Raw genomic sequence first — 27,779 nt, forward strand, 5'->3', positions numbered from 1 at the left:
TAAAATTTATCTTTCTGCTCATATGTCCACCCAGTGCTTCCCCTGGGAACACTAGAATTTGGCTGGAATCCTTAAATCCCATCCAACCACTCAGACTAAAGACATCAAATCTAGCACAAGCTTTATTCAACTTGACAGAAAGGACCAAGGACTTCTACATGGTTCCATAAACAGTAAACTGGAACCAGAAATGAACTTTTTCCCTCTCCAGGGTCCTTAAATTCCTCTAGGGACCTATCCATTTCCCCCAAACTTGTGGATACTGCGAATGCAGGCACCCTGGCCAGGGGGAAAGACCTAGGATTTGCCTTCACTCCCTAGGTATGTGGGCATACACCACGTAATTTACCTACCCAGTAAAGAGGCATCTGGGCTTGCTCCTTTACATTCTGGTTCTGGGGCTCCGCCCAGGTACTCAGTATTGGAGTTCAGGAACTCCACACCCTACCACTGCCTCTAGCTACCACCTTCTTTGTAGCCAAGTATTCCCAGATGCTTATGCTGATTGGCTCTCTAGAGGGGCTTCTGGCCACGTGACTGTGGAGCTTCCCCCTAGGAAATCAAAGTCTGCATACGTCTCTTTGGGTTTTTTCTTGTCCTCTTTATCTCTGGTTGTGTCTTCTCTCCCTTTTAAAGGCCAAGTGACTTACCAGGTCTCTATCAATCAGCCCCAAAGTGAAGTCAATGAGCCAAAGGGTGTCTAGGGCAAGATGAGTTCACATCTTATGAAGGAAACACCTCAGTAGCAGAACAAAGGCTGCATCCTTATTAATTAATTAAACTTTATTAATGAAATAATTTTGTCATGGATATCTCACAGGAGGTCCGGATTGCCTTTTACAATAGCACATTAAAGATGGGAGAGATCTTTGAGGCCAGAAACCTCATCATACTGTAAGATCACATCAGCTACCTCATAAGTACCCTCTGTCCCTTGGACCCTCCATTGATGGAGGGTGCCTAGGCCAGCCAGCTCTTCATTTCCCACCTGGATGCACTGCTTCAGACTTCTCCACCATGTCTGCAGCCTGTACCTTCTACCACCTCCCACCTACTTTTTGGCTTCCTCCATTAGACTGTAAGCTCTTGGAAGGCAAGAACTGCCTTTTTTCCAGCATTCCTGCCCCAGTACCAGGATGCTTTCACCATTAACTATTCATTCTTTGAATTAAGCAGTCCACTTACCCTGAGGTTATATAAAATGTAAATACTTGGGAGTGAGAAAAAGAGGGTGATTTTCACTGGGAGAGGTCAGAGAAAGTTCAAATGAGCTACCATTAGGAATTCTGGTACCTGAGGCAAATTCAGTTGGGTGGGGTGTGCAGTGTACCGAAGACATTCTTTATTTCTTTCTAATTGGGTGCAGTCATGTCAGAAATCCTCCAAGAGGAGGTGGAGGCATGGGAGCTAGAAGATGTGGCGGGGGACAGGTCTCACATAACATCGGGAGAGCTGACTGGTTTCAGTCCAAGCAACCATGTGGAAACTGCCAGGGGTGGGGGGAGGGGCAGAGAGGGGAGGGAACAATGTCCAGCTATGGGCAGCTGTATGGGAATCAAAGCAAATCTTTTAAATGGCTGAAGCCTGAAGAACCACATCGCTGCTGAGCAGGGACTGCATGGCTGCACCAAAGGGGTGGCCTATCCTGTGCCACTCACTCTGGGCTCCTTTCAAGGCGACTCTGAGCTGGCCTTAAGGTGGGGTCAGGGAAGGACGACCCCGGCCTCACGCCGTGATCATCTTGCTGTCCACTGTTTCTTTGCGTTCAGTCTTTCCTGCTCTTGGAGGAATGAGAGTTTTGAGATGGGGGTGTCCAGGGAGAACTGTGAGGTCAGGAGGTCCAGAGTCCCATCAGCAGCAGAGATGAAGGGCCTCAGGAACAGCGGGAATGAGTCGCAGCTACTCAGGAGCGCTGACTGTCCACCTAGGAAGGCACCACCAGAGAGCTACAGGGAGCTAAGCGGGGAAAGGACTTCCAAGGCCTGGAGCGGCCGGTACACCTTTACCACACATGTTCTCCAGATGTGTGCCTCGCTACTATTGTACTTCAAATCTGCACTCACTCTCTCCCCACTATGAATTTTGTGTGTATTAATGGGAAAATGCACCCCAGGTTTTTATGGGGTGTTCTTGCCATGTCATTTGACTAAATAAAGGCCTTTGCTAAGAACTGCATCTACTGGCTCCTTGTTAGGGGAGCACACCAGTAGGGACCTGTGAGAGACGGTGCTAGAAACCCAGCCCCCAAGGTTACCCCTAGAATCCTTGAGGGAGAAGTAGCTAGCCATCCAGGGTCTGGCCCACCAAAGTGAGTGACAGTTGGGAAAGGAGCTCTGGAGGGGGTTCTTTAAGCAGCTGAGTCATCAAGGGAACCCAGAGGGTAAGCCTAGTCAACCAGCCGGGGACACAATTTGGGAATGCAAGGGTTTAGCTGGGAGAATAGTCCGGGGGGCATTTTCCCTGGAAGACAACTAAATTGACGCTCATCTTCTTGGCATCGATTGTGTTCCCTTAAACCAAACTGGCTGCTGAAGAATGAACACAGAACATGTCTTCTGTTACATAATGAGCCCTGGGAGTAATCTCAGGTTAGAGTGTCCCCCAAGTCTTCCTGTCTCAGTCTACGAACAAGATCAATTGTATCCCACAGAGGAGGCCACCAAGAAGAAAACATGATGGTAGATTTCCGCTGTTGCAATGCTATCAATACCAAGTCTTGGATTCTATCCTTTCAGGGAAGGTGGAAGGATGTGGGCTGAAGGATAGGACACTGATTTGGAACTATCAAACACCCGAGTCCAAAGAGTGGTTTCTAAGGGATGGAGCAGTCAAGAAGCATTTATTAAGTACCTACTACATGCCAGGCAAAGTGCTAAGTGCTAGGGTACAGGAAAGGCAAAAAACAACTGCTCTCTACCAGCTCACAGCTAATGGGCAGACACCATGCAAACACCCATGTCCACACAAGAAATAGATGTAAATTAGAGATAATCTCAGGGGGAGGGCACTGAGATTAAGGAGGGCAGAGCATTAGGTGACTTTTTGTTGTTTGCATCAGCAAGGTGATGTCATGAGAAGAAAGTAAATTGGATTTAAGTGAAGGAGGGCTGTGCAAAGTCACCAGCCTCACCTTCTCCTCCAGAGCCACCTGGGTCCAGTGGCCAGATATAGATCAGGACAACTGAAGATAGTCCTGCATGCAGTGGGAGACTTGGGCCTTTTTAAGCTAAGGTCTTTTTTCTGCTTTCCCAATAAGTAGTAGAAATGGGGACATACTAGTTTGTCATCCAGGCTATGTTATACCCCCTACATACAACTGCACCAGCTTGAGTAATATATGTCTTAGAGAAGAGAGAAGTCCAGTTATATCCCATCAATAACTAGCCATCAACTTTGAGGAATTTTTTAAAAATTGCTATATTTTTTAATTGAAATTAATTTAAATGTAAATAGCTACTAAGCACATTTAGTTTGTGGTATTTCTGTTCAATGTTCAGCTTTTAATGTTTTTCCTTATATTAAATTGAAACCTGCCCTGCAATTTGCATCCACTGGTCCTACTTGCGCTCTGGGATCGAGCAAAATAATTCTGACTCAGAAGAAAAGAAAGGTGATGCTTGCACCTTCAGAAAGAAAGAGCTTTCTGACATCTCCCAGGATGAAAATTCAAGGCAAGATCTCTTGCTGTGGTAACAGCCTCTTGGAAATTAATAGCATTTCCAGCTCAGGCCCCAAAGATCTCCAGCAATTTGGTCCCTTCCTTCTTTCCAGACATGAGAACAGAATGAAAGATGAAAGTGAAACTCTAAGAATCACCAGACTTTCCAAAACTACATAAAGGCGACAACTCTGTTGTAAGGTGGCCTGCTTCCCCTTTGCTTTCTCTGTCCTCTACTGTGGGGCCTATTCTGAGACTTTTCTAAGTCACACAGATATTTTTCAAGCCCAGATTTGTCATCTACCCAAAGGTCTACTCACCTACATCCAATGTCATGGAGGAGAGCTTAAGCTCCTGGGGATCTGGGGAAGTTTACTCAGTCCCATCCTCAAAGAATCACAGAATTTCAGAGTTGGAAGGTACCGAGGAGCCACTTGGTCCAATCCATACCTGCATAAGCATCTTCTCTACAACCCAGCTGGCAGGAAGCTAGCCAGGATCTGTCTGTTGATCTGAAAGGGAAATCATTAGCATCCACCCAGGACGGCTCAGTCATTTTGTAAGATAGATCTAACTGTTAGGAAGTCTTTCTTTATATCCAGGGCATTGCAAATTCTGCCTCCATGACTGGTCCTGCCCTCTGAGGCCAAACAACATATTTAATCCCTCCTCAATCTCCTAGGTCTTCAAACACTAAGACAGCTACTATGTCCCCTTCAAGTTTTCCACATCTTTTTAGCCAATCTTTACATGACAAGAGCTCAAGGACTTTCACCGTCCTACCTGCCCTCCTTTCGATGTTCTTTAGTGTGAGAAACAATGCATTTGGACCCTATTGTATTCCAATCAGTCTGATACTTTACATAAATCATATAGGGATAGATAGGTTCTTATAGTGGGCCCCAAACTTTGATGAATGTTCACCACTTGTTTACCAAGTTATGAGGCTCCCTTGTGCAACCACATGAATGCTGATAAAGATAGCTCCATCCTGTCTTACTCAAATTCCATGTCCAAATCCAGCATGGGTGGGATGCCTTGATGCTTTGGAGAGTCTCCCAATTTATTTTTGTCCCTCTCTTGTTCAACATGAGCAAGTGACCATTTTATGATCACTAAGTCAGTGGAGATGCCCCATGCTTCGCCCAACCTGTTATACCCCTCCACTCCTACCCCCGCTGATACGTCATTTCTGGCCCTCAAGAGCATGACCTATCAACCAATGAGATTCTGTATTTCACCATTCCTCTTTTACATATTTGGAAACACTATAAAAACAAACGCCTGAAAGATCTTCCTGGAAGGTCTTGAGAAAGATCTGAGGTCCGCTTCATTAGAGGGGACCATAGACCTTTCAATAAAGTGCTACTGGCTCAGAGCCCTGCCTCAGTCTCTTTTATTGTAGGTTAGACAATTTTAGTCTCCACATTAGCTTCCCAATATCTTTCCTAAAATGTGTCTCCTAGAACCGAAGACAATAATCCAGATCAGGTCTGACAGGGAAAGACCAGGGCAGGAAGGCTACCTCCCTATGCCTGGATGCTATGCCTTTCTTAATGAAGCCTAAGACAGCACTAGCTTTCTTGGCAGCCAGATCACACAACTTGCTCAGATCAAGCTAAAGGTTCCAGACCTCTTTAAAGATGAACTGCTGGCTTAGCTATGTTTCTTCCATCTTGGATTAGTAAAGATGATTTAAGCCACTTTAAAAAATTTTGGATTCCTGGACTAGTTTGGATATGAAACCCTAAATTTATCAAAAGCAGAAGGAACTATATTTTACAGAATCATCAAATTTTAGAGTTGGTCGTTCAGAGGTCATTTGGTACACCTGCTACCCAAAAGGAATAGTGACTAAGTAGTCATTTAGCCCAGAGGCATCAAGCCGCTGCAGCCCTCTTGAGTAAAGCCCAAATCAGGTTAAAATATAATTAAAAATATTTAACAAAATACATAAAAATACAGTAGAACATAGATAATGTTAATATGTGGTTTTCTAAGTCAATCTGTAGCCTTCAGGAATCCTTATGTAGATCTGAGGGATTCCCATTTCCGTCTGAGTTTGATGTCACTGATTTAGCCTCTGCTGGAAACACTTCTATGAAGGGAAACCCATAGCCTCCTGGGAAAGCTCGCTCTACTTTTGGACCTCTCTTTTCACGTTGTTTGTATTTTAATGACTGGAAGAGCCCTTTAGATACTCCTAGTACAACAGAAATAAAAAATCCACTTCCTGGACTGGGGATATCAAAGATAAAGATTCTATAAAGAAACAAGGCCCTATATAGGAAGATGAGAAAAGTGGGAAAAATAAAAATAACAATAGTTAACATTTATATAGTACTTACTATGGGCCAAACATTGTGCTAAGCACTTTACAATTATTATTTCATTTAATCCTCAAAATCACTCTGGGATGCAGGTGCTATTATTATCCACACTTAACAGATGAGGAAACTGAGGCAAACAGGTTAAGTGACTTGCCTAAGGTCATACAGCTAGAAAGTGTCTGAAATTGGAATTAAACTTAGATCTTCCTGACTCCAGGCCCAATGCTCTATACACTGTGTAACCTAGCTGCTCCAAAAAAAAAAAAAAAAAAAAGTCTTCATGCTGAGAAGCTTTGAGAGTTGGGGAAGGGAGGCTAACACGGGAGCCCAGAGACCTGACACTGGTTGCAGATCCATTAGAGAAAAGCAAATCTCAGCTGGGCTTCAGCCTTCTGTCTACAGCAGTTTCTTTCTGGGTTGACTAGCGTCATCCTCACCGTCACCACCACCACCATCATCATTATCAACATCACCATCATCATCATCACCATCATCACCATTACCACCATCATCATCACCATCATCACCACCATCATCATCACCATCATCATCATCACCATCACCACCATCAACATCACCATCATCACCATCATCATCACCATCATCACCATCACCATCATCACCATCATCACCATCACCATCACCATCATCACCATCACCAACATCATCATCATCATCATTTATATAGCATTTTAAGGTTTGAAAAGTGTTTTTCACATATCTCACAACAACCCTGGAAAGCAGGTGCTATCATTATGTCCATTTTAGAGATGAAGAAACCAAAGCTGGACTTGAATTCAGGTCTTCCTGACTCTTGGTCCGGCATTCTAGCCATTAAGCCAACTGGTTTGATCTGATCTCTAGCCACCACTAACTCTGAAATGACAGCACACCGCTCAACACAGGATTACCTAGCATAAGGGCATGTTTCCCTCTCTGATATCCTAACATCCTGTTATCTTGAAGGTTTTCACACTTGAAGTCCTCTGCACACCAGCTCAACAGATGGGCAAACCAAAAATATTTCCAACTAGGACAAGCTAAGTTTAGTGTAAAGACATGGAAACCCTTATTTGCAATGGTTTTTGAAAAATGTATTTACAGAGACAGTGAGTTTCAAAGCAGTAAAGGCGATATTCTTATCTGGCTAAAGCTATCACCTTACAGATGTATATTACAAAGCGCTTCCCCAAATATATCCTTTGATCTTAACAAGCCCAATCTTGTGGACAAGAACCTGGCAAAGAGCAGTTAGTCAGAAGTCAGGGCACTTGTCCAAGGTCACACAGCTACTGATGGGACCCAGAATCCAAGTCATCTGACTCTCAGTTAAGTGTTCTTTCCATTTAACTTTTTTTTCAGAGCAAGAGAGCCAGGGATGATCGATAACCCTGTGCCAAGAAGCCTTCCTGGATATTCACAGAATTAAATCAAATCCATCAAACAGTTATTAAGCAACGTCAGATGCAGAGAGCAATCCAATCTCTCACACCCCTCTGGCTGAACCTCTCCTATGTGTTTACATTCTAATTTCAGATTATAGTTATTTGTGTGTGTTTTAATATTCCTACTAGATTAAGTTCCTTGGAGAACCAGAATCCTAGGATTTAGAGCTGGAAAGGATCTTAAGAGATCCAAGATCATCTACTCTGATCCTATCATTTTGCAGATGAGGAAAGTGAGGACCCAAGGGGAGATATGGGACTTGCCCCAGGTCATACAGAAAAGGAGCAACCTGGGGATGAAAACTCAGATCTTTAAAGTCCAAATGCTGGGCTTTTTCCACTATACGGAGATGTCTCATTTCATATCTGCATTCCTAAAGCCTAGCTCTGGAACTTGTACACACTAATAGATTTTGTTGAATGAACTTTATCAATGAGTACTTTCCAGAATCCCCAACAATATTCCTTCACCAAGAAGCCAATGCTCCCTTATCTCCCTGCTTCCCCACCTCTGCCAAAGGAAAAGGTTAAGTTTTATTTACTTAGGACCTTGCATCAAGTCACCCAACTGAAAACATTAGATCAATGATATTCTCAGAAGGTAAGCAGGTCAAAGGGTGAGAAGGCTCAGACAAATGCCACATACCATGGCCAGACAGCAGGAGCATAGGTCAGCAGCTATGACCCACAGGGAAAAGTCACAAAAGGTTCAATCCCTTCCTACCAGACAGGACACAGTCTGTTGGAGCCCAGAAAACATATAAATCAAATTCTAATCATCTGACCCCAGAAGCCACGACTAGACCAAAAGTCACCTGGGAGAGGGAACAGATACTAAAGCCTGATAAAAAAAAGCCAACATCACTGGTAGGGCAGAGAAATCAGGGGTCAGGCCCAATCCTGAAAAGGGTGTCAGGGGTCAGTCTCAAAGTCTAGGTTCCCTCTCCCCTCCATTCTTGAAGGAAGCCAGAGAGGGGGAGGCAGAAATGAAGAAAGAGAATTCCAGGCATGGGGTCAGCCAGAGAAAATGCCTGGAGTCAGGAGATGGCCTGTCCCACTGGAGGAACTGCCAGGAGGTCAGTGTCCCTGGCTCAGAGCACGTGGTGGGCAGGAAGATGTAAGAAGACCAGAAAGGTAGGAAGGGGCCAGGTTATGGAGAGCATTGAGAGCCCAACACAGTATTTTATATTTGTTAATCATTGTTAACCCAGAGGGAGGGCTATAAGAGAGTGCTGTAAGGAGCCAGAGCTCTGCCTTTGTGTCCAGCATCGGGGTGGGATTGGGCCATGGTAGGTGCACAGGAGATTTTCTAAATTCTTATTGATATCTTATTTTTACACTTTATTTATTTCCCCCCCAAAAAATTCTCTCCCTTTTCTTATCCTGAGAGTTATAACAAAAAATGAAACAGAGAGGGAAAAAAGCAGTTCAGAAAAACTAACCAAAATATCTACTGAGTCGGACAGCGCATGCATTTTCCCCTGCCCATAGCCCCCCACCTGTGCAAGGTATGGAGGGAGGCGTGTTTTCTCATCTTTTTCCAGACCAAGCTTGGTTACTATAAACACACAGCATTGCACTGCCCCTCCCCCCCTTTACATTATTGTAGTTACTGTGTCCATTTTCCTGGTTCTGCTGACTTCACTTTGCCATCAGCTGGTGTCTTCCCAGCCTGCTCAGAATTATTCACATTCATAATTTCTTTCTGTGTAGTAATAACCTATTCTATTCTATTCACGCATCACCATTTGTCTGGCCACTTCCCAATCCGTGCACAGTGACTTTGTTTCCAGGCCCAGGCACTGGCTACCACAAAAAGTGCCGCTTCAGATATTTTGATGTGTTTGGAACCTTCCTTTCACACGGGGGATTTTCAGCGTCAAACAAAGATGATAGACAGGCAGAATCCACTGTGGGGAAGCTTAGTGTTAAGGCCACCCCAAAGCAATCTGAAGTACAGCCAAGCAAAGGTGCATGCATAACCAGCTGGGAATGGCAAGATCCCTGCCAAGGCAGGGGATCCTAAAAGCCCTGTGAGGAGAACGGATCTAGCTGACGCTGAGACCAAGGGCACAGAGAGAGGGAAGGATGGGGTCAGATGCACAGGGACGGTATTAGGCGTTACATATGTTACAAGAATGAGCATGATTTGGGTGGGCTGGCCTTGGAATGTGTGCTGATCCATTGCCTTGGTGAGCTGCCAATTGAGTGGTGGCAAGTTATACCAATGCTAATAATGATGATGATGATAATGATTTTTATGTCATAAATGTCCAAGTCACTCTGAAATCCCTGCAGCCACGCCTCCAGGAAAGAATGAAATGTAACATTCAGCATTTCTCATCCTGATGGCTTGGCCACTCGTCACATCTGTAATGACATGAAGCTGTGAAGGATGGAGGGATGGCAGAATGGAGAGACCTCTAGAACAGGCTAGAGCAAGGAACTGAATCTAGGAAGACGAAGTTCAGAGAGTAAATGAAAAGTTTGCTGCTTGGGTCGAAAAATTAGCTGCGCAAAGACAGAAAACAGGCGGCAATGCTCTGGGGTGACTATCCGACCCCACCCCCCAGGTCCCCAGAGCATGATTACTCCTCCTCTGGGGCCCTGGGGTCACCTGACGCTATATAACTTCGAAGCTCCCACCAGCTGTGCTTCCCAGCACAATTAGGAATTGATTATCGTTTAGTCAACAAGAGTAAATTGGGTTTTAGACAAGGATATTGATTAAGGTGGTAGAGTAAAAAGAACAACTGACCCAAAATATCCCCCCAAAAGTCTGTGACTCTCTTTTACCAGAACATACAAAATCTAAGGCAAAGAGAGCTCAAGTTTCCACAGCACACGTGGTCAACAGCTAACAAACACAACTTCTGGCTACTCAAAGTCCTTTTCTCCTCTGCCTAGACCGTTCGAGAAGTTCCCCATAGGCATGGTAGAGCCTTGGAATTATTTTCTGGGCCCTGCGTGGAGCTGGGAATCTGCCTTTTTTTCTTCTTTGTTCTATTTTAATTAACTAATTTTTAGTTTTCAACCTTCACTTTTATTAGATTTTGAGTCCTAAATTTTCCCCTCTCCCTCCCCTCCCACCTCCCCAAGATGGCATGCAATCTGATATAGGCTATACACGTAAAATCATATTAAACATATTTCCACATTAGTCATGTAAAGAAGAAGCAGAACCAAAGGGGAAAATCACAAAAAAGAAAAATAAACAAACAAAAAAGAGAGTGAATAGTATGTTTCGATCTGCATTCAGACTCCACAGTTCTTTCTTTGGGATGTGGATGGCATTTTCCATCATGAGATGAGGCCTTTGGAGATGTTTTAGATCCTTGCATTGCTGAGAAGGGCTGAGTCTATCAATGTTAGTCATGGCACAACATGGCTGTTACTGTGTACAACATTCTCCTGATTCTGCTCACTTCACTCAGCATCAGTCCATACCCGTCTTTCTAGGTTTTCCTGAAGTCTGCCTGCTCATCATTTCTTATAGCACAATAGTATTCCATTACATTCATATACCATAACTTGCTCAGCCATTCTCCAATTGATGGACATCCCCTCAATTTCCAATTCTTTGCCACCACAGAAAGAGCTGCTATAAATATTTTCGGCTATGTGGGTCCTTTTCCCATGGGAACCTGCCTTCTTGCCTTGAATCCAGTTTGTTCAAAGTTTCTGATAAAGTCTTACTGTCAGGATGATTCTAGGATGCCACATGGGAAAATGGGAAGTCTTAACACCTGGTTTGCAAGGTACTTCTCCAGGCTGCACGCCACTCCCCCTTCCTCACCTCCCTCCCCTTTAAAGGTGTGAGGGGAGGCATTGTCTCATTTCTTCTTTTGGAACAAAGATTACTTTTTATAATTTCACAACATTAATTTTCAGTTCTCTCACAGTGGTTGTTCCTTCTCTTGACGTTGCAGTGAATATCACTTTTCAGGCTCACCACTGTGTGTCTGGACCCTTCTGCAGAAGCTACTCCAATTATTTCCAGACTATTCACTGTTCAATGTCCAAGCAACAGGAGACCATCAGAAGCAGTTTCAGACTTCATTTCATTTCTGTGAAGTTTTTATTATCTCATTTGGATTTACTTGGAATTATGGATTTGAAACAAGGTTTCCAGATCCTCTCTCATTTTCTGTTTTTTCAAAATCAATTTTATTTTATTTTTAGTTTCAAATTCTCTTCCCCACCCCACTCTTCCCCAATGAGAAGGCAAAAAAATACAAAACCCATTACAAATATGAAGTCATGCAAACCAAATTTATGTATTAGTCATGTTCTGGAGGAAAAAAAGGAAGAAAAAAATGCTTCAATCTGTACCCTGAGCTCATCAGCTCTCTCTCTGGAGGTGGACAGCGTGTTTCATCATGAGTCCTTGGGAACTGTAGTGGGTCATTGTGTTGATCAGTTATTAACTCTTTCACAGTTGATTATATCTTTACAATATTGTTGCTATTGCATAAACTGTTCTCCTGGTTCTGCTCCCTTCACTTTGCATCAGTTTATATAGGTCTTCCCAGGTTTATTCTGAAACCATTCCCCTTATCATTTCTTATAGCACAAAAGTATTCTATGGCATTCCTATACCACAACTTGTTTAGTCATTCCCCAACTGATGGGCATCCCCTCAATTTCCAATTCTTTCCCACTACAAAAAGAGCAACTATAAATAATTTGTACATATGGGTCCTTTTCCTCTTTCTTTGATCTCCTTTGGGTATAGACCAAAGAGAATCGCTGGCTCAAAGGGTATGCATAGTTTAATAGGTTTTGAGGGGGTATAGTTCCAAATCATTTCCCAGAATATTTGGACTAGTTTATAGCTCCACTGACAGTATCTATTTTCCCACATCCCCTTCAGCACTTATTTTCCTTCTCTGTCACATTAGCCAATCTGATGGGTGTGAGATGGTGAGATGGTTCTCTATTAGTAATATTGAGAATTTTTTCATTTGACTATTGAGAACTTTGATTTCTTCCTCTGAAAACTGTTTTCAATTGGGAAATGGCTCTTATTCTTATAAATTTGACTCATTTCCCTCTATAATTGAGAAATGGGACCTTTATCAGAGAAATTCACTGCAAAGATTTTATCCTAATTTCCTGTTTTTCTTCTAAGTTTAGGTGCATTGGTTCTGTTTGTGTAAAAACTTTAAAATTTTATTTACTCAAAACTATCTGTTTTTCCTCTCATGAACCTCTCTATCTATCTATCTATCTAAGTCAGGGGTAGGGGACCTGCAGCCTTGGGGTCACATGTGGCTTTCTAGATCCTTAAGTGCAGCTTTTTGACTGAATTCAAATTTTACAGAACGAATCTTTTTAATAAAAGGATCTAGAAGGCCACATGTGGCCTTGAGGCCACAGGTTCCCCACCCCTGGGCTAGACTGTATTTCAGTTTTCCAGTTGTTTTGGTCAAATACTGAGTTCTTGCCCCAATAGCTGTAATCTTGGGGTTTATCAAACACTAGGTTACTGTGCTCATTTTCTTTTATGCATTGTATACCGTTCCACTGATCAACTACCCTATTTCTTACCCATTACCCAATTGTTTTGCTGGTCAAAGCTTGGTAGTAAAGTTTGAGATCTGGTATTATTAGGTCTCCTTCCTTCATATCTTTTTTTAACACTGGTGTCCTTGGATGCAGATCAAAACATATTATTTTCACTTTATTTTTGTTTTTTGTTTATCATGGTTTTTCCCTTTTGTTCTGATTCTTCTTTCACAACATGACTAATATGGAAATATGTTTAACATGATTGTACATGTATAATCTATATTAGATTGTTTGCCGTCTTGGGGAGTGGGAAGGGAGGGAGGGAGAAAAATTTAGGACTCGAAATTTTACAAAAATGAATGTTGAAAACTATCTTTACATGTAGTTGGGGGAAAAATACTATTAAGGAAAAAAAATCCAATCAGTCAGTGGTTTATCCATTTTATTGTTTAAAAAAAAATCCAGCTCTTAGCTTTACTTACTATTCAATGATTTACTTTCATTGTCATTTCGATTTATTTATTTATTTATTTTTTGCTTAGGCAATCGGGGATTAAGTGACTTGCCCAGGGTCACATAGCTAGTAAGTGTCAAGTGTCTGAGGTCACATTTGAACTCAGGTCTTCCTGACTCCAAGGCCAGAGCTCTATCCACTGCGCCACCTAACCACCCCTTTTTCATTTTTATTAATGTCTCTTTTGATTTACAGAATTTCTGTATTAGTGTTTAAGCGAAGGGTTTTAATTTATTGTTTTTCTACTTTTTTTTTTAAAGATACATGCCTAATTCACTGATCTGCTCTTTCTCTCTTCTATTGAAGTAAGCATTTAGTGATATAAATTTTCCCCCAAGTACTGCTTTGGCAGCATGCCACAAATTTTGGTACGTTATTTCACTGTCATCTCTCATGAAATTATTACTTCTATGATTTATTCCTTGACCCACTCATTCTTTAGGATTAGGTTCTTTAGTTTTCAATTGATTTTTAATCTATGTTTCAAAGGCCCTTTATTGAATATAATTTTTATTTCATTATGGTTGGGAGAAATACTCTGGTTTCTGCATTTGTTTGTGGGTTTTTTATGCTGGGATACATGGCCAGTTTTTGTGAAGGTGCCATATACAGCTGAGAGAAATAGGTTCACTCCTTTCTATTTCCATTCAATGTTTTTAAGGTCTGTCATATGTAACTTTTCTAAAAATCCTACTGATCTTCTTAACTTTTTTCTTTTTTTTTTTATGGTTACATTTATCTAGGTCTAAGAAGGGGTAAACTGAGGTCCCTCACTATTATAATTTTACTATTTCCTCCTGTAATTCATTTACCTTTTCTTTCAAGAATGTGAATGCTATGCCATTCAGTGTATACATGTTCAGTACTGATATGGTACCTTTTAGCAAAATGCAGTTGCCTTGTTTATCTCTTTTTAATTAGGTTTAATTTTGCTTTTGTTTTGTCTGAAATCACCATTGCCACCCTTGCCTTTTTTTTTTTTTTTTTTTTTTACTTCGGCTGAAGCAAAATAAATTCTGCTCCAGTCTCTTATTTTAATTCTATGTGTACCTTTCTGTTTCAAGTGTGTTTCTTGTAAACAACATATTGCTGGATTCTGGTTTCTAATCCATTCTGCTGTCCTCATATTATGGATGAATTCATCCTGTTCACATCCACGGCAATTATTGCTAACTGTGTATTTTCCTTCATACTACTCTCTTATATTTGTCTTTCCCTTTTTACTCTGTCCCCTCCTCAAGAAATGTTTTGTTTCTAACCACTGCCTCCCTTAGTCCACTCTCTCTCTTTTCTCCACTCCCCTTTTTCTCTTTTCCTTCTACTTCCCTTTGGATTAAGATGAATTTCTCTCCCCTACTGAGTGTTCATGTGTATTCTTTCCTCCTTGAACCAGTTCAGATGAGAGCGAGGTTCAAGTTTTCCCAGCTCTCCCCATTCTCCCCTATGTTGTATAAACTCTTCCTTGTATGTGCCATTTATGTGAGATAATTTTCCTCACTCTTCTTCTCCTTTCACCCTTTTCTCAGTGCATCCTTCTTTCTCACCCTTCCAGTCTTCTTTTGAGATTATCCCTATTTAAACAAATCATACTCAGGCTCTCTGTCTTAAAATCGTTCCAAGACCCCTGTTGATAAAGTTCCGAGGGGTTATATGTATCATTGTCCCATATAAAAATGTAAAGAGTTTTGCCTTGTTTAATCATTTATGATTTCTCACTCATGCTCACCTTTTTACGGTGTTTCCTAGGTGCCAGTTCCTGTGCTAAGCTCGTCACACTTATTATCTCATTTGATCCTCACAGCAACCCTGGGAGGTAGATGCTATTATTATCCTCATTTTACAGATGAAGAAACTGATGTAGATAGTGGTAGTGACTTGTCCAGGGTCACACAGCTAATAAGCACTTAGCATAGCACCTGGCACATAGAAGGAACTTGAATGTTTATTGAATGTACTTGAAAGTGTCTCAGGTCCTTTTGACTCCAGGTCCAGCACTCTATCTACTGTGTCGCCCAGCATCAGGAATGCTTGAAAGTCCTCCATTTCATGAAATATCCATTTTGCTGGGCATGCTACTGTTGGTTATAATCCTACATGCGTTGACTTCTGGACTATTAATTTCCAAGCCCTCCGTACCTTTCTCATGGTGCTTGACTTCTTTCTGGCTGCTGCAAGATTTCCTCCTTGACCCAGGAGCTCTGGATTTTGGCTATAATATTCTTGGGAGTTTTTATTTTGGGGTTTCTTTCAGGATGTGACTAGTGGATTCTTTCATTTTCTATTCTGCCCTCTAACCCAAAGGTTATCTGGGCAGTTTTCTTTTATAATGTCTTGAAATACGATTTCTAGGTTCTCTTTTTATTCATGATTTTCAGGGTGTCCAATGACTTTTAAACTGTCTCTCCTTGATCTATTTTCCAGGTCACTTGTTTTTCCTATATGATTCTTCGCATTTTCTTCTTTTTTTTCAGCCTTTTCATTTTTTTTTTTTTTTTTGATGTCTCATAAAGTCATGAACTTCCTTTGGCCAATTCTAATTTTTAATGTTATTTTCTTCAGTATTTTTTGTACTTCTTTTAACAAACTATTCTCTTTTTATAGCTTTCTTGCATAGCTCTAATTTCTTTTTTCCATTTTTCTCTACCACTCTAATTCACTTTTTAAAATCTTTCTTTGCTCTTTTAAAAGTCTCATTCTTTAGCTCTTCCAGGAATTGTTATTGGTCTCGTGTCTAATCTACATTTTTTCTTTGAAGTTTTGCTTGTAGTTGTTTTCAAGTTACTATCTTCTTCTGAGTTTGTGTCTCGAGCTTCCCTTCATCAAAGCAGCTCTTTATGATCAGTTCTTTTTCTGTTTGCTCATTTTTCTAGCCTACTTCTTGACTCCTGACTTTATGTTAGTGCGTTCTGCTCACTAATGAGGGAAATGTCTGGCCTGAGAGGCTGTCTTTTTATGTCCTTCTGATGCTTTCATAGCTCAGTCTGGGGGCCTGTAAGTTTTTGGTGCTTCCAAAATGGTGTGGTCCAGGAGGAGATCTGTTTACTGCCCTCCTGGTCTGAGCTCTGTAAGTTCCTGACCCAGATTTGGGTCTGCTGACTTGTGTGTTAGTTCAGTTTCCATAGACTGCTGCAGGACTCAGTCACTGCCAGCCCACTGCGAGGTTCTGCAGATTTCAAGTGACTGAACTGCTAGCTTGGTCTGGGGCTCCTGTCCTGGTCATTCCACTGCAGAATTATATGTGGGGCTCCTTGCTCCTTACACAGGAAGGGCTCCTCTCCAGCCTAGAATTGTGATTTGGGAATGGCTCCCATTCCTGCTCCCAGTGCGGGTACCAGGATCCCCTAGGAGCCCTTTCAGACCAGCTATTTCCTGTCCACCTGGGCTTCAGTTCCCTTGCTGCTCCACCGCCCCTGCGTTCCTGGCCAGCCCATGCCCCAGTGTCCACAGACCTCTCTATCTTCCAAAGCTGCCCAGGGCTGGAAAAATGACTCACTGTGACTTTTTCTTGCCTGTCCCACTCAGAATTTGGTCTGGCATTTTTTTTTTAGGTAGTTGCAGAGTAGGTTGTGAGGAATCTAAGGCAAAAATCCTACCTCTCACTCTACCATCTTGACTCCGCCCTCACTTCTGTGTATCAGCAAAACCACACCCACAGGCACTCTGATGCCAGAGCAGACAGCTTTAGATTTTCACAAGGGCATCCAGCCCACGATGAGCATCCCCATCCCACAACTCTTCTCCCCTCGAATCTCGGCCAAAGGCCCAAGGATCTCATTTTCATTTCAAGGATTTCACTCAGCTGTGACATGCAAGCTATCACAGTCAAAATAGTCCATGGCCTAAACCAGGAAGAGGAAAGAGGCAACTCTAGGAAGGAAACGGAAACAACAGGGACCTCAAGGCAGACCACCTTACAGCCACTGACCTTAATGACTGGGATGGCTCCACCTGCTACAAGTTACCGCCTTCATAAATGAAATATTCACAGGTACCAAGCATTTAGAGTGAGATCTTCCAGATTGTTCCATCCCCTCAATTACAGGAGAATCTACCAGGGATCAGGGCATGCAGCTCCAGGCCTCGTGGAAAGTCACCAAACCCAGTACAGGCGTGACATCCTGCTGCCATCAGTTCTGAAGGTCATAATTTGGGGTATCAGCTGTTAGATTCCCTTCAGACAGATGTCTACATAAAAATCACACAACATTTTCTGAGATATGTAACTACAAAGAACTTCATTCGATGATCTCCTGGTCTTAACATCAAACACGGTGTTGAAGAGATTAAGATTGATTCTGCATCATTTTCTTATTGATACTATTTACAATCATTGGATTTTGTCCTGTAACTGCTTAAGTCGTGGTTCTTTGTCTCTGAAATGAGTTTAGAGTTCAGCTGACCTGTAATGGGTTAAGTTTCAAAATCCAGCTCTCTTGCCTCAAGGAATTTAATCAACCCTGGGAAATGTGTGGGAACACAAGGGAGTTTGCACCTGCTATGTTCACACCACCAAGCTATCCTTCAAGGATGCCTGGTTTGCTGTCCAAGAGTGGGCTGCCATTTCACACCTGAACTCAAACAATGAGCAATTAGGGTTGTCTCTTGGTCTCATGAGAGAAGGGAGGTCGTTGCTAGCTCTCATGACCAAACTTCCAACCAATCATGTTGTTCCCTGCTCCTCAACTTTGTAATCAGTCATTTTGGACTCAATCCCATGATGTTGTCTACCCTAAAACCTATGAAAAGGGAACTGTCTGTCTATTCAGGGTCTTTGGCATAAACAGTGGCAAGCCATTGACCATTTATTGACAGGTAGCACATCCCCGCTAATAAATGTTATCTTGTGTGGAGATCTGCCTCAGTTTACCCTTTTGTTAAAATTCAAAGGCTATTGTGCCAAGGAGGGAGCTCTATGAATCCATAATGATCTTATTACCAGGATTATGGAAAATGTTCTATCCAGAATCTAAACAAAGGATTCCCTATTGAACTTCTGCAGTTTCTTTCACTTGGAGGCCGAAAGAATTGAATGTGGATGGTGAGGAGCACGGTAACCCCCATGCAGAGGAGAGTCTAACTACGAGTGCAGCTGTACTGGTAGAGAGGGTGGTCTGCACACTCATCGGGGTTGAGGGGAAGGGAAGTCCAGAGGAGGGCTTAGGTTTAGTGACCTAGGGCTGGGCAAGGGAACATGGCTTCATCTTGTGGCTGTACAGGCTGGTAGAGGCCTGTGAGGCATGGGAATAGCAGTCTCTAGATGACCCCCATGGACTGAGGTCAGCACCAGGCCTCCATTGCTAGTTAAAGATGACCTTTTACCAATGCAGCAAGCCCCAGAACATCATAAATCCTCAGCAAATCAAGAGATTAGTCTAACCATATATACTACAAAAAGTGGGTGATAAGAGCCTAACACCCAAATTCTACTCTGCAGCTTGTCAAAGTGGTCCAGTCCTTGCAGAAATACAGCAAATGGACAATGAACTGGGTCCTAAATGAGGAGAAACTAGACTTGAATCATATTTGAGAAATCACATGGCCCTTTCTAAGACCCTGAACTACTGACTGCAACAAAAACCCTTATCTTCTTTTTCTCCAATACATTTTTATTTATTTCATTAACTATTTCTCAACTACATGTAAACATTTTTTTTTAACAAAAAGCCCTGTTTTGAAACATGAAAAATTCTGCTTATGACCACATCTGTGTGTTTGGCTGCAAATCAAACAACTTGATGAACTTAGAAGAATCTGACTTATTTGAGCCCCCAAGGGCAATGGGAGGATGCTGGAGAGCTGAAAGTAGAAAGTGGCACCTTACTAACAAATCATCTGCATATAACGGGAGAAGCCAGCGACACATCAGAGGACTCGAAGGGTAGGACTGGAAAAGGAGATGGGCCAGTCCTGTAGGGAGAACAGCTTCCTCTGATGTACATTGCTTCCTCCAAGGGACTCAGAGAACAAGAAGGATGCCTGCAGCACACGGTTAGATGGCAGCTCGATGGCTCCATGGAAAGAGGGCCAGGCCTGGAGTCAGGTGACCCACTCACTGTGTGACAAGTTACTTCACCTCTGTTTGCCTCAGTTTCCTCATCTGTGAAATGGAGATAACGAGAGCCCTATCTCCCAGGGTTTAAATGAGATCAAATGAGATAATAATCACAAAGCCATTGGCACAGTGCCCGGCACATAGTAGGTGCTATATAAATGTTAGCTATTATAATTCTACAGAGGCTTTCTTTGCTGGATTTTTGTACCTCTTTTACCAAGCTCTTGGCTCTTTTTTCATGATTTTCTTGTACCACTCTTATTTTTCTTCCCAATTTTTCCTCAGTCTCTCTTCCTTGACATTTAAAACCCTTCTTTGGATGCAGACTTTGTTGTCTTCTGAGTTTGTGTTTTGAGCTTCCCTTTCACCACAGTAACTTTCTATAGTCAGGATCTTTTTCTGCTGTTTCCTCATTTTCCTAGCCTATTTCCTGACTTTTAACTCTATGCTAAAGTGGGGCTCTGCTTCTGGAGTGGAGGGCTTACTGCCCCAAGCTTCAGGGTTTTTTTGTGAAGCTGTTTTCAGAGATAATTCTGGGGGGCTGTAAGTTTTTGGTTCTTCCAAGGTGGTCTGATCCAGGAAGAGGTGTGTTTACTGCTCTCCTGGCCTGTGCTCTGGTCTGAGTGACCACAAGCACTCTTTTCTGCCTTGGAACTATCAGCAGGGTCCCAGCTCCCCTATGGCAGCAAGCTCTGGTGTGCTAGTGCTCCTCCTTCTGGGACTGAGACCCAAGACCGCAACCCAGCACCAACTATGGGCAATGCAACAGAGTCCTGTAATCTCCTTCTTTTATGGAGGGTTTCTAGGAAAACTTGGATAATAATCCCCCGGATGAGGAGACTTCAGGGGATTCTCAGTTTCAGACATGAGGAGATGGAGTGTTCACACCAACGCAACTGAGAATGAGCTGTGTCTCCAGGAAGTTACTGTCATGAACAGATTATTATAACGTATTTTATGATGTTACACATCACAAAACCATGATAACCCATGAAAACAAAATATTACTACTGAGCCTCTCCCAATAGGATGGGTTAGAACACCAGGCTCCCATAACCTCACAGAAAAATACCTCCTAAGGGGTAAACTCTGGTCTCTGATACTTAGGAACACCGTGACCATGAGGAAGTCTTTTAGCGTTCTGGGCCTCAATTTGCTCATCTGAGGATGGGGATAATAACATTCGGCGTAACTACCCCACCAGGTTGTTGCGAGGCTCAAACGAGGGAAAGTATGGAACCACGTGGCTGATCGCTATGTCTGTTACTGATCATTATTTTTGCTAAGAAGAGCTCCAAGCACTTTCAACGTGATATGATGTATTCTTCCTCCCATCAGGTATTACAGAAAAAGCACTGGTTTGAACTCTAGGACTACATGAGGATGACCCTCTGAGATCACCTGATCCAAGTGCTCCTTCTTACAGATGAGGAAACTGAGGCCTCAAGTGGGGAAGTGACCTGCCCAAAGTCACACAGGGATTAAGAGGCAGAAAGTGTGCCGGTGACCACTGTGGAACTGGGGCATGTCCCTACACAAGCTCTCTCGGCTTCCATGTCCACACTTGTAAATGAGGGATGAAACGCGGTCCTTACTGGTCCTTTGGAGCTCTGACGTCTAAGGTGACATCTATTGTCAGTCAGACGTCCTGACAGGCACAAAATCAGTTTACCTTCAGATGGTGGGGAGAGTCAACCACAGCGATGGAGGACAAGGAGATGAGCCTCCTGAATGCTAGCAGAGAACAGAAAGCAGAGCCCACGCGTGAGGATTACCTGTACGCATTTTTGGAAACAGGGTGAGGATCGAACTTAAAGAAGATGATACACATGGGGAAGGTCTCTGAGGCGGCTGCTTCTTGCAAACACGGTCAGTTCAGTCTGTGGGCAGAGGAACAAAAAGGGTTCCGTCATCCAGTGACCAACAACCCCAAGTCAGGTCAATAAGCACTCGGGATACTCGACGTTGGGCACACCTTCCAACTACACGTTCAACCCCTGGTTACTCTTTCTGAAAACATTTCAGCAAGGAGCAATTCATTAGGTGATTGGCCCTCCAAATGGTGCTGGGCCTGAGCATAACGTGCTCCAGGAGCTAGCCACCATTTTACTGTATTAAATTGATTCAACCAATATTTTATCAAATGCCTCCTAGGTGCTAGTAGGGATAAAAAAATGAAAACAGCGCTTGCCCTCAAGGAGCTTACATTCTACCAAAGGAAACAAGGGGACTTCCTTCCAGCTTAAATATACATACATAAGAAAATACACACTTGTTTCAGGGCTGGATCTGAGATTTCATTGGTGCAGAGAACTTACCTGTTAAGACACTCTCTCTACCATAGCAGTCTGAGGGTTTACCTGAGGCCTAGAGGGCTGCAGTAGATAGACAGCTAGGCCTGGAGTCAGGAAGACCTGAGTTCAAATCGGACCTCAGACACTTACTAGCTGTGAGACCTTGGGCCAGTCACTTCACCCTATTTGCCTCAGTTTCTTCAACTGTAAAATGAACCGGAGAAGGAAATGATAAATTATTCCAGTATCATTGCCAAGAAAACCCCAAATGGAGTCACGAAGAGCTGGACGTGACTGAAAAACAACCGACCACCATCACCACCATCAACATAAAGAAAGCCAGGGAGGTCAGCAGTCAGAGCAGAGGATGGAGGGCATGGGGGACAGCCACAGAGTATGCCAAGAGAGGGAGAGATGGAGCATTTTGTTTATGGAACAGCCAGGAGGCCACCATCACTGGATGGAAGAGTACTTACTGGGGAGTAATGTGTGAGAATACTAGAAAGGTAGGAGGGAGCTAGTTTATGAGAGCACACACACACACACACACACACACACACACACAAATTACATTTGCCATATGTAAAATGTCACAGCTAAGAACCGATTTTGGACCTTGTACACAGAGGCCAATTGGCCACTTCTTTCTACTATCAATTCTAAGCCTTTGTTTGGCTTTCTTAGTTTATTAGGGTTTTTAATTGCCTATCAGGAAGAAAAAGCCAAGCTGAAATTTCATAAATATGTGCGAAGCCCACTGTCCTTCATCTGTAGAAGGATCTAGTCAGGAGTTCTAAGGAGTTCTAAGCTAAAAGCCAATTAGTCCTCTCCAAAGAATTACAAGCAGCATCCTAATTCCTAAATTTACTAATACCTCTTGTTAGTCAACATTCATTCTTAACACACCTGTCAAGTGAGGACGAATGCCCTAACAGATGGTCATTCCTTTTGCACCGGTATCTGAAGCAAGTTAACAATGAGCAGTCAGAGAAGTGATGATCGTCTCATGAAGAAGTGTATTTCATCATCCTCTCTGGCCCACAATTCATTTGGGATGGATCCTACCATCTCACAGCCTCTACCCAGAGACAAGCTAGGCACGTCATAAGTTTCCCTAAGGCCTGCCTCCTCCAAGACGCCTGACCCACAGCTGTCCTAGGATATCTTGGCGAGATAGCACAGCAATCAAAGCCCCCATCAAGGCTATGAAGGCTCTGCTGCTACTGTCCCGTCCAAGCCTTCTAACTAGCATTGACCTGACTGGCCGCCAAGATGGTGATATTCCTCAGAGTGAAGGCACTGTGCCCTTCCTGTGGGCTCCATTTCACTTGGCCCTCAAGATCCTATTCCTCAGGTCAGCAAGCAGGGTGGGCAGAGTGGGACTGTGCTACCAGTGGCCAGCGACCCGGGTTTTCTACATCTCTACCCATCTCTACGGGAACTGCTGGACACCCTTGGCCTTGGGAATAAGCCAGGTATCTGACGCCCACCTCAAATACACGATACACCTTTGCAATAAAACTGGCTACTAACCTCAAATTGTTCATGCAGTTTCTTCCCTGGCAATCCTTGAGCTCACCAAGGCCCTCTGAGTAGGGCCGATGAAGCCCACAGGAAGGTGCCGGGCTGGGGCTGGCGCTCCACGTCAGGGCCGGCTGACTAGTGAGGGGCAGGCCTGACACAAGCTGGATGTGCACTCAGCAGGGCTGACCCCACCCAGTGGCGGCAAACAGACCTTACACAAAAAGTGCCAACACCACCCACCTGCCCCCAAAGTCACGGGAGCCGCATCAGGGCTCGGCAGCAACAACAAGACAGTACGTCCGGCTGTCCAGGTTTATGGCCTCCGTCCGTTCTGCTACACTCAAGCTCTGGTCCTCTCAGACCTCCTAAAATCAACACCTGGGCCTCAGCAGCAGGTGCCTGTCTTGAGAATCTCAGAGTCTCAAAGGCAGGAGAGCATCGGCCTATCTGAAGCAGGAATCCCCGCCTACGGTAAATATCCCCCCAGACCGGCTGCCCAGCTTCCCCTTGAAGACACCTAGAGCCTTTCAAGCCTGCGGGAACACCCAGCACTGTTCTGATCCAACAGCTGCCTGTCTTGGCATCGGCATTTGCTGCTCTCGACGGCAAACCCCAAACAACAGATGAACGGACAGGCTGCTAGCGACAGGCACATGTGTGGTGCAGAATGTGTCCCAAGAGAGTTTGAGCCTGCCTTCTTCATGCAGTTACACGAAGGCAGGAAGCGCCTCCTGTTTCTTAGTGTTCTGATCCTTGGCTTATTTCAGAATCTGAATGAGCCTTTCAGGATTTTCTGCATTTGAGTTCCAAGAGAAAGCAGACATTTTCCACCACATTTAACACTATTTTGCTCCTACCATCAAAACCAGAGCTGCAAGCGCCGCATTTATACAGATTTCAAATGAACAGCCTGCCACTCGCTACTTGCTCTGTCAGGCCACGATCAGCACTACAGTGAGCTGGCTGTCAGGGCCACAGAAAGCCAATTCTAGCTCCGAGACATTAATGCCAGACAAAGCCGTCCTCTGATGCTGCAGGTGAAAAAAACGTGAGATGGAGAAAACGGAGGCCCTTCGATGTGCACACTCTCTTCTCCCATTCTCATCCCCTCCAAAGCCCTTGACATCGCCCCCACACTCTCCAACTCTTCCTGGCTCGGACAATGAGGTAGTCCCTCTCCTTGCCAAGGCCAATCACCCTACATGTGCATCTCCTCCAGCAGACTGGGAGCTCTCTCTGTCTCTGTCTCTGTCTCTCATCTTCAACCTCTCCTCATCCATTGGGTCTTTCCCTACTACCTTCAAATAGGCCCAAGTGCCCTTCATCACTAGACCATGCCAATCTCTCAAGCTGCCATCCTACATTCCTCCTCTCCTTCTCAGCCAAACATCCTAGAAACAATCTGGTCAGATTTGCCTTTTCCACACGTACCTTTTACTCGCTCCTCGGCCCTTTGCAATCTGCCTTTCAACCTCATCATTTCCCTGAAATCACCTTCTCCAAAGTCACCAATGATTTTGCCAAATCTGCTGTGGTCTTTTCCAATCCTCATCCTTCTGGACCTTTCTGCGACAAGTGACAATACTGACTACCTTCTCCTCTTGAATACTTTAGGCTTGCACAACCTACAGCCCTCAGGCCACAAGTGGCCCACCAAAGGATTTTGAGTGGCCCGCAAAAAATGGAGGGTTGAGGAGCAGCTAGGTGGCGCAGTGGATTGAGCACTGGCCCTGGAGTTAGGAGAACCTGGGTTCAAATCTGGCCACAGACACTTGACACTTACTAGCTGTGTGACCCTGGGCAAGTCACTTAACCCCAATTGACTAAAAATAAAAAAAGGCGGGTTGCCACTGCACATTCTTTCTCCTGTTTGTTACGTGACCCTCGGCAACCACCCACTGTCAGTCTGTCTGTAATCTAACCTATCTGTGGCCTGAAGAAGTTTAGCCTATTTTAATTTTCGCCCCTACCTACTGCCAAGTTGTGCAGGTCTGCTCTAGCTTCTCTGAGACTTCATGACACTTTCTCCACCCTGATTCTCTGACCCATCTAATCTCTCCTCAGCCTCCTTTGCTGGTTTATCACCTAGATCACGTGCCCTAAGTGTGGGTGTTACCCAAGCCTTTGTCACAGGCCCTCTATTTTTCTCTCTCTCTCTCCTTCCTCCCTCCCGCCCCCCTCCTCCCTCTCTCCCTGTCTCCCTGTCTCCCTCCTTCTCTCTCCTCTCATCAGTTCCAATGGATTCAACGATCATCTCTATGCCAACGACTCCTAGTTTCAGCCTCCAATGGGTTCCAATATCATATCACCAACTGCTTATTGGACATTTCACACTGGATGTCTCAGAGGCATCTCCAACTTACTTTGTCCAAAAGAGAACTCATTCTCTATCTGCCCAAACCATCTTCTCTCCAAACGTGCCTGGCTCTCCTGCAGGCACTCCCCTTCATGCAGGCTCCCAGCTTTGCAGCCTTGACATGCCCAACTCCTCCCTCTCCCCCACCCCACACAGCCAGTCAGTCGCCAAATTGCGTCATTTCTTGCATCTAAGCCCTTCCCTGTAATCACACGTCTTCGCTCAAGCCTCCCCAGGTGGCCTCCTTGTCTTAAGCATCTCCCCACTTCAGTCCACCTTCCACATCACGACCAAGGTGACTCTTTTCAGGTATACATCTGCCCATGTCACTCCTCTTCCCGATAAATTCTGGTGGTTCCCTACTGCCTTGAGAATCAAATCGAGGCTCTTCTCCTCAGCTTTGACAGCCTTCCCACCCTGACTGAGCTCTACCCATCTTTCCGGCCTCGCTGTACATTCTTGCCCTTCCTTCACTTCGGTCCAATCAAACCTTTACTTGGCCTTTACTCGGTCCCTCAGACAGGCACCTCCCTCCCCCACCTCCAATGGGCTCTGCCATGCTGGGGATGCCCTCCCAGGCCCCTCCACTTCCCAGCTCAAACAGCACCCCCTCTGCGACGTCATTCCTGACCCACTCCACTGCCTAGGACACTCCCTCCCCTTGAATACCTCGTCTTTAACTACCTTGTATTATTTATTCGGCATATGCTTCCATCCGTCCTTGCTGTCTCCTTCATTGTACTGTTAAGGTCCTTGCTAGTAGGGACTGTTTGATTTATTGTAATTGTGTCCCCAGCTCCTAGCACAGAGCCTGAAACATGGTAGTCACTTCATAAATGCTTGGTGATTGACTGGCTGACTGAACCAAAATATCTAATTCCTCTGTTGGCGGGCAATGGTGTATTGGTTTTTTGCGATTTTTTTTAAAGATACCTTTCAACCTGTTCATACAAGAGAGAGTTAAAAAAAAAAACCTTCCATCTTAAAATTCCTTTGGGAAGAAGTTATAATAACTCCAAATAATTCTCTGAAATTAACAAAGGAGATGAGAAGGAAGCAGGTGAAGGAAGTCTATGGGATGACGAAAATCTGACTATTGGATCTAAACTTAAAGCTGAGGTAAAGTTCCAAACCAGAGCCTTCATGCCAACCTCCTGGCCTGGCTCTGCTTCCAAGGACTTCCCTGCCACCTGAAGAACCGCCCTGGCTACAGAGGGACGAAGAGGCCGGTGCCACCTGGTGAGGAGTCAGTACACCCTTCAGTGATGTGTACAAAGGTTCTATTTGTGGCAACCAATGAGACTTGGAGAGCAAACATCAGAACCCACTCCCACAGTTCCAGATCACCCCAGGACGTCCATGATGGTGGCACTTGGGCAATCTTCTTTTAAGTTGCTGTATCTGACCCTCCTCTGAGCAGGAACCCCACTCCCACCCTGGGGGACTATACTTCTATGGAGGCGCCATATTGAGGTGCCTCCAGACCCTCTACAATACTCTCTGGCCATCTTTCTTCCTGCCATGCGACAGGCATGCTCCCCTCTTCCTATACCCCACAACTCCCTCCACTGTTGTGGGAACAGAAGCCAAATCAATGCTGTCATTACTGGAAGGGATGTGCCAATAAATGACCATCTCAGGAACACCCCAAACCCAAACACTCCTCCACACTCCCTCCTTGCTCACTTTTCCCTACAGGTATCATCTTCCCTTATGTGAATAGAAACTCCCTGAGGACAGAGGCTGTCTTGCTTTTTTGTATTGGCATTCCCAGCACCTGGCTTGGTGCCTGGCACATAGTAAACTACTACCTTCATTCATTCATTCACATCCAAAGAATCAGAATATGGGTTTTCCAGAGCCTCCTGTGGTCCCAGAGGAAGTGAGGGCACTTCCAGAACTTTCTGCCATTGCAGAGCCAGCTGGGATGGCTTTAGAGCTTACCAAGGAACAATTCGATTTCACGAGCTGAACCAGATCTTTCCACAGAGAACAGCACTTGAGTGTAGTGCTCAAGAAAAGGCCACATTCTGCTTAAAGACATTTGGAGAGGAATTCTGATGAAAGCACACCAGAGCTAAGTATCCCTATGGGT

The 27,779-nt window shown here is 44.2% G+C and overlaps 1 protein-coding gene across 3 annotated transcripts in view; it reads right to left on the minus strand.

Annotated features, from left to right (window-relative positions):
* TANGO2 (transport and golgi organization 2 homolog) overlaps window positions 1–27,779 on the minus strand; it is a 179,181-nt gene that overhangs the window by 92,856 nt on the left and 58,546 nt on the right. For 2 of the 3 annotated variants that reach the window (XM_027859384.1, XM_027859383.1), the window contains exon 2: window positions 21,286–21,390. In XM_027859384.1, the coding sequence (XP_027715185.1) occupies window positions 21,286–21,341 (56 nt within the window). In that variant the 5' untranslated portion in view covers window positions 21,342–21,390. Of the gene's footprint in view, window positions 1–3,978; window positions 4,171–21,285; window positions 21,391–27,779 lie in introns of those variants that run through there. The other variant, XM_027859385.1, reaches the window with a different exon arrangement.

The sequence above is a fragment of the Vombatus ursinus genome, unplaced genomic scaffold (assembly GCF_900497805.2).
Source record: "Vombatus ursinus unplaced genomic scaffold, bare-nosed wombat genome assembly UNPS02014167.1, whole genome shotgun sequence".
Lineage (NCBI taxonomy): Eukaryota > Metazoa > Chordata > Mammalia > Diprotodontia > Vombatidae > Vombatus > Vombatus ursinus.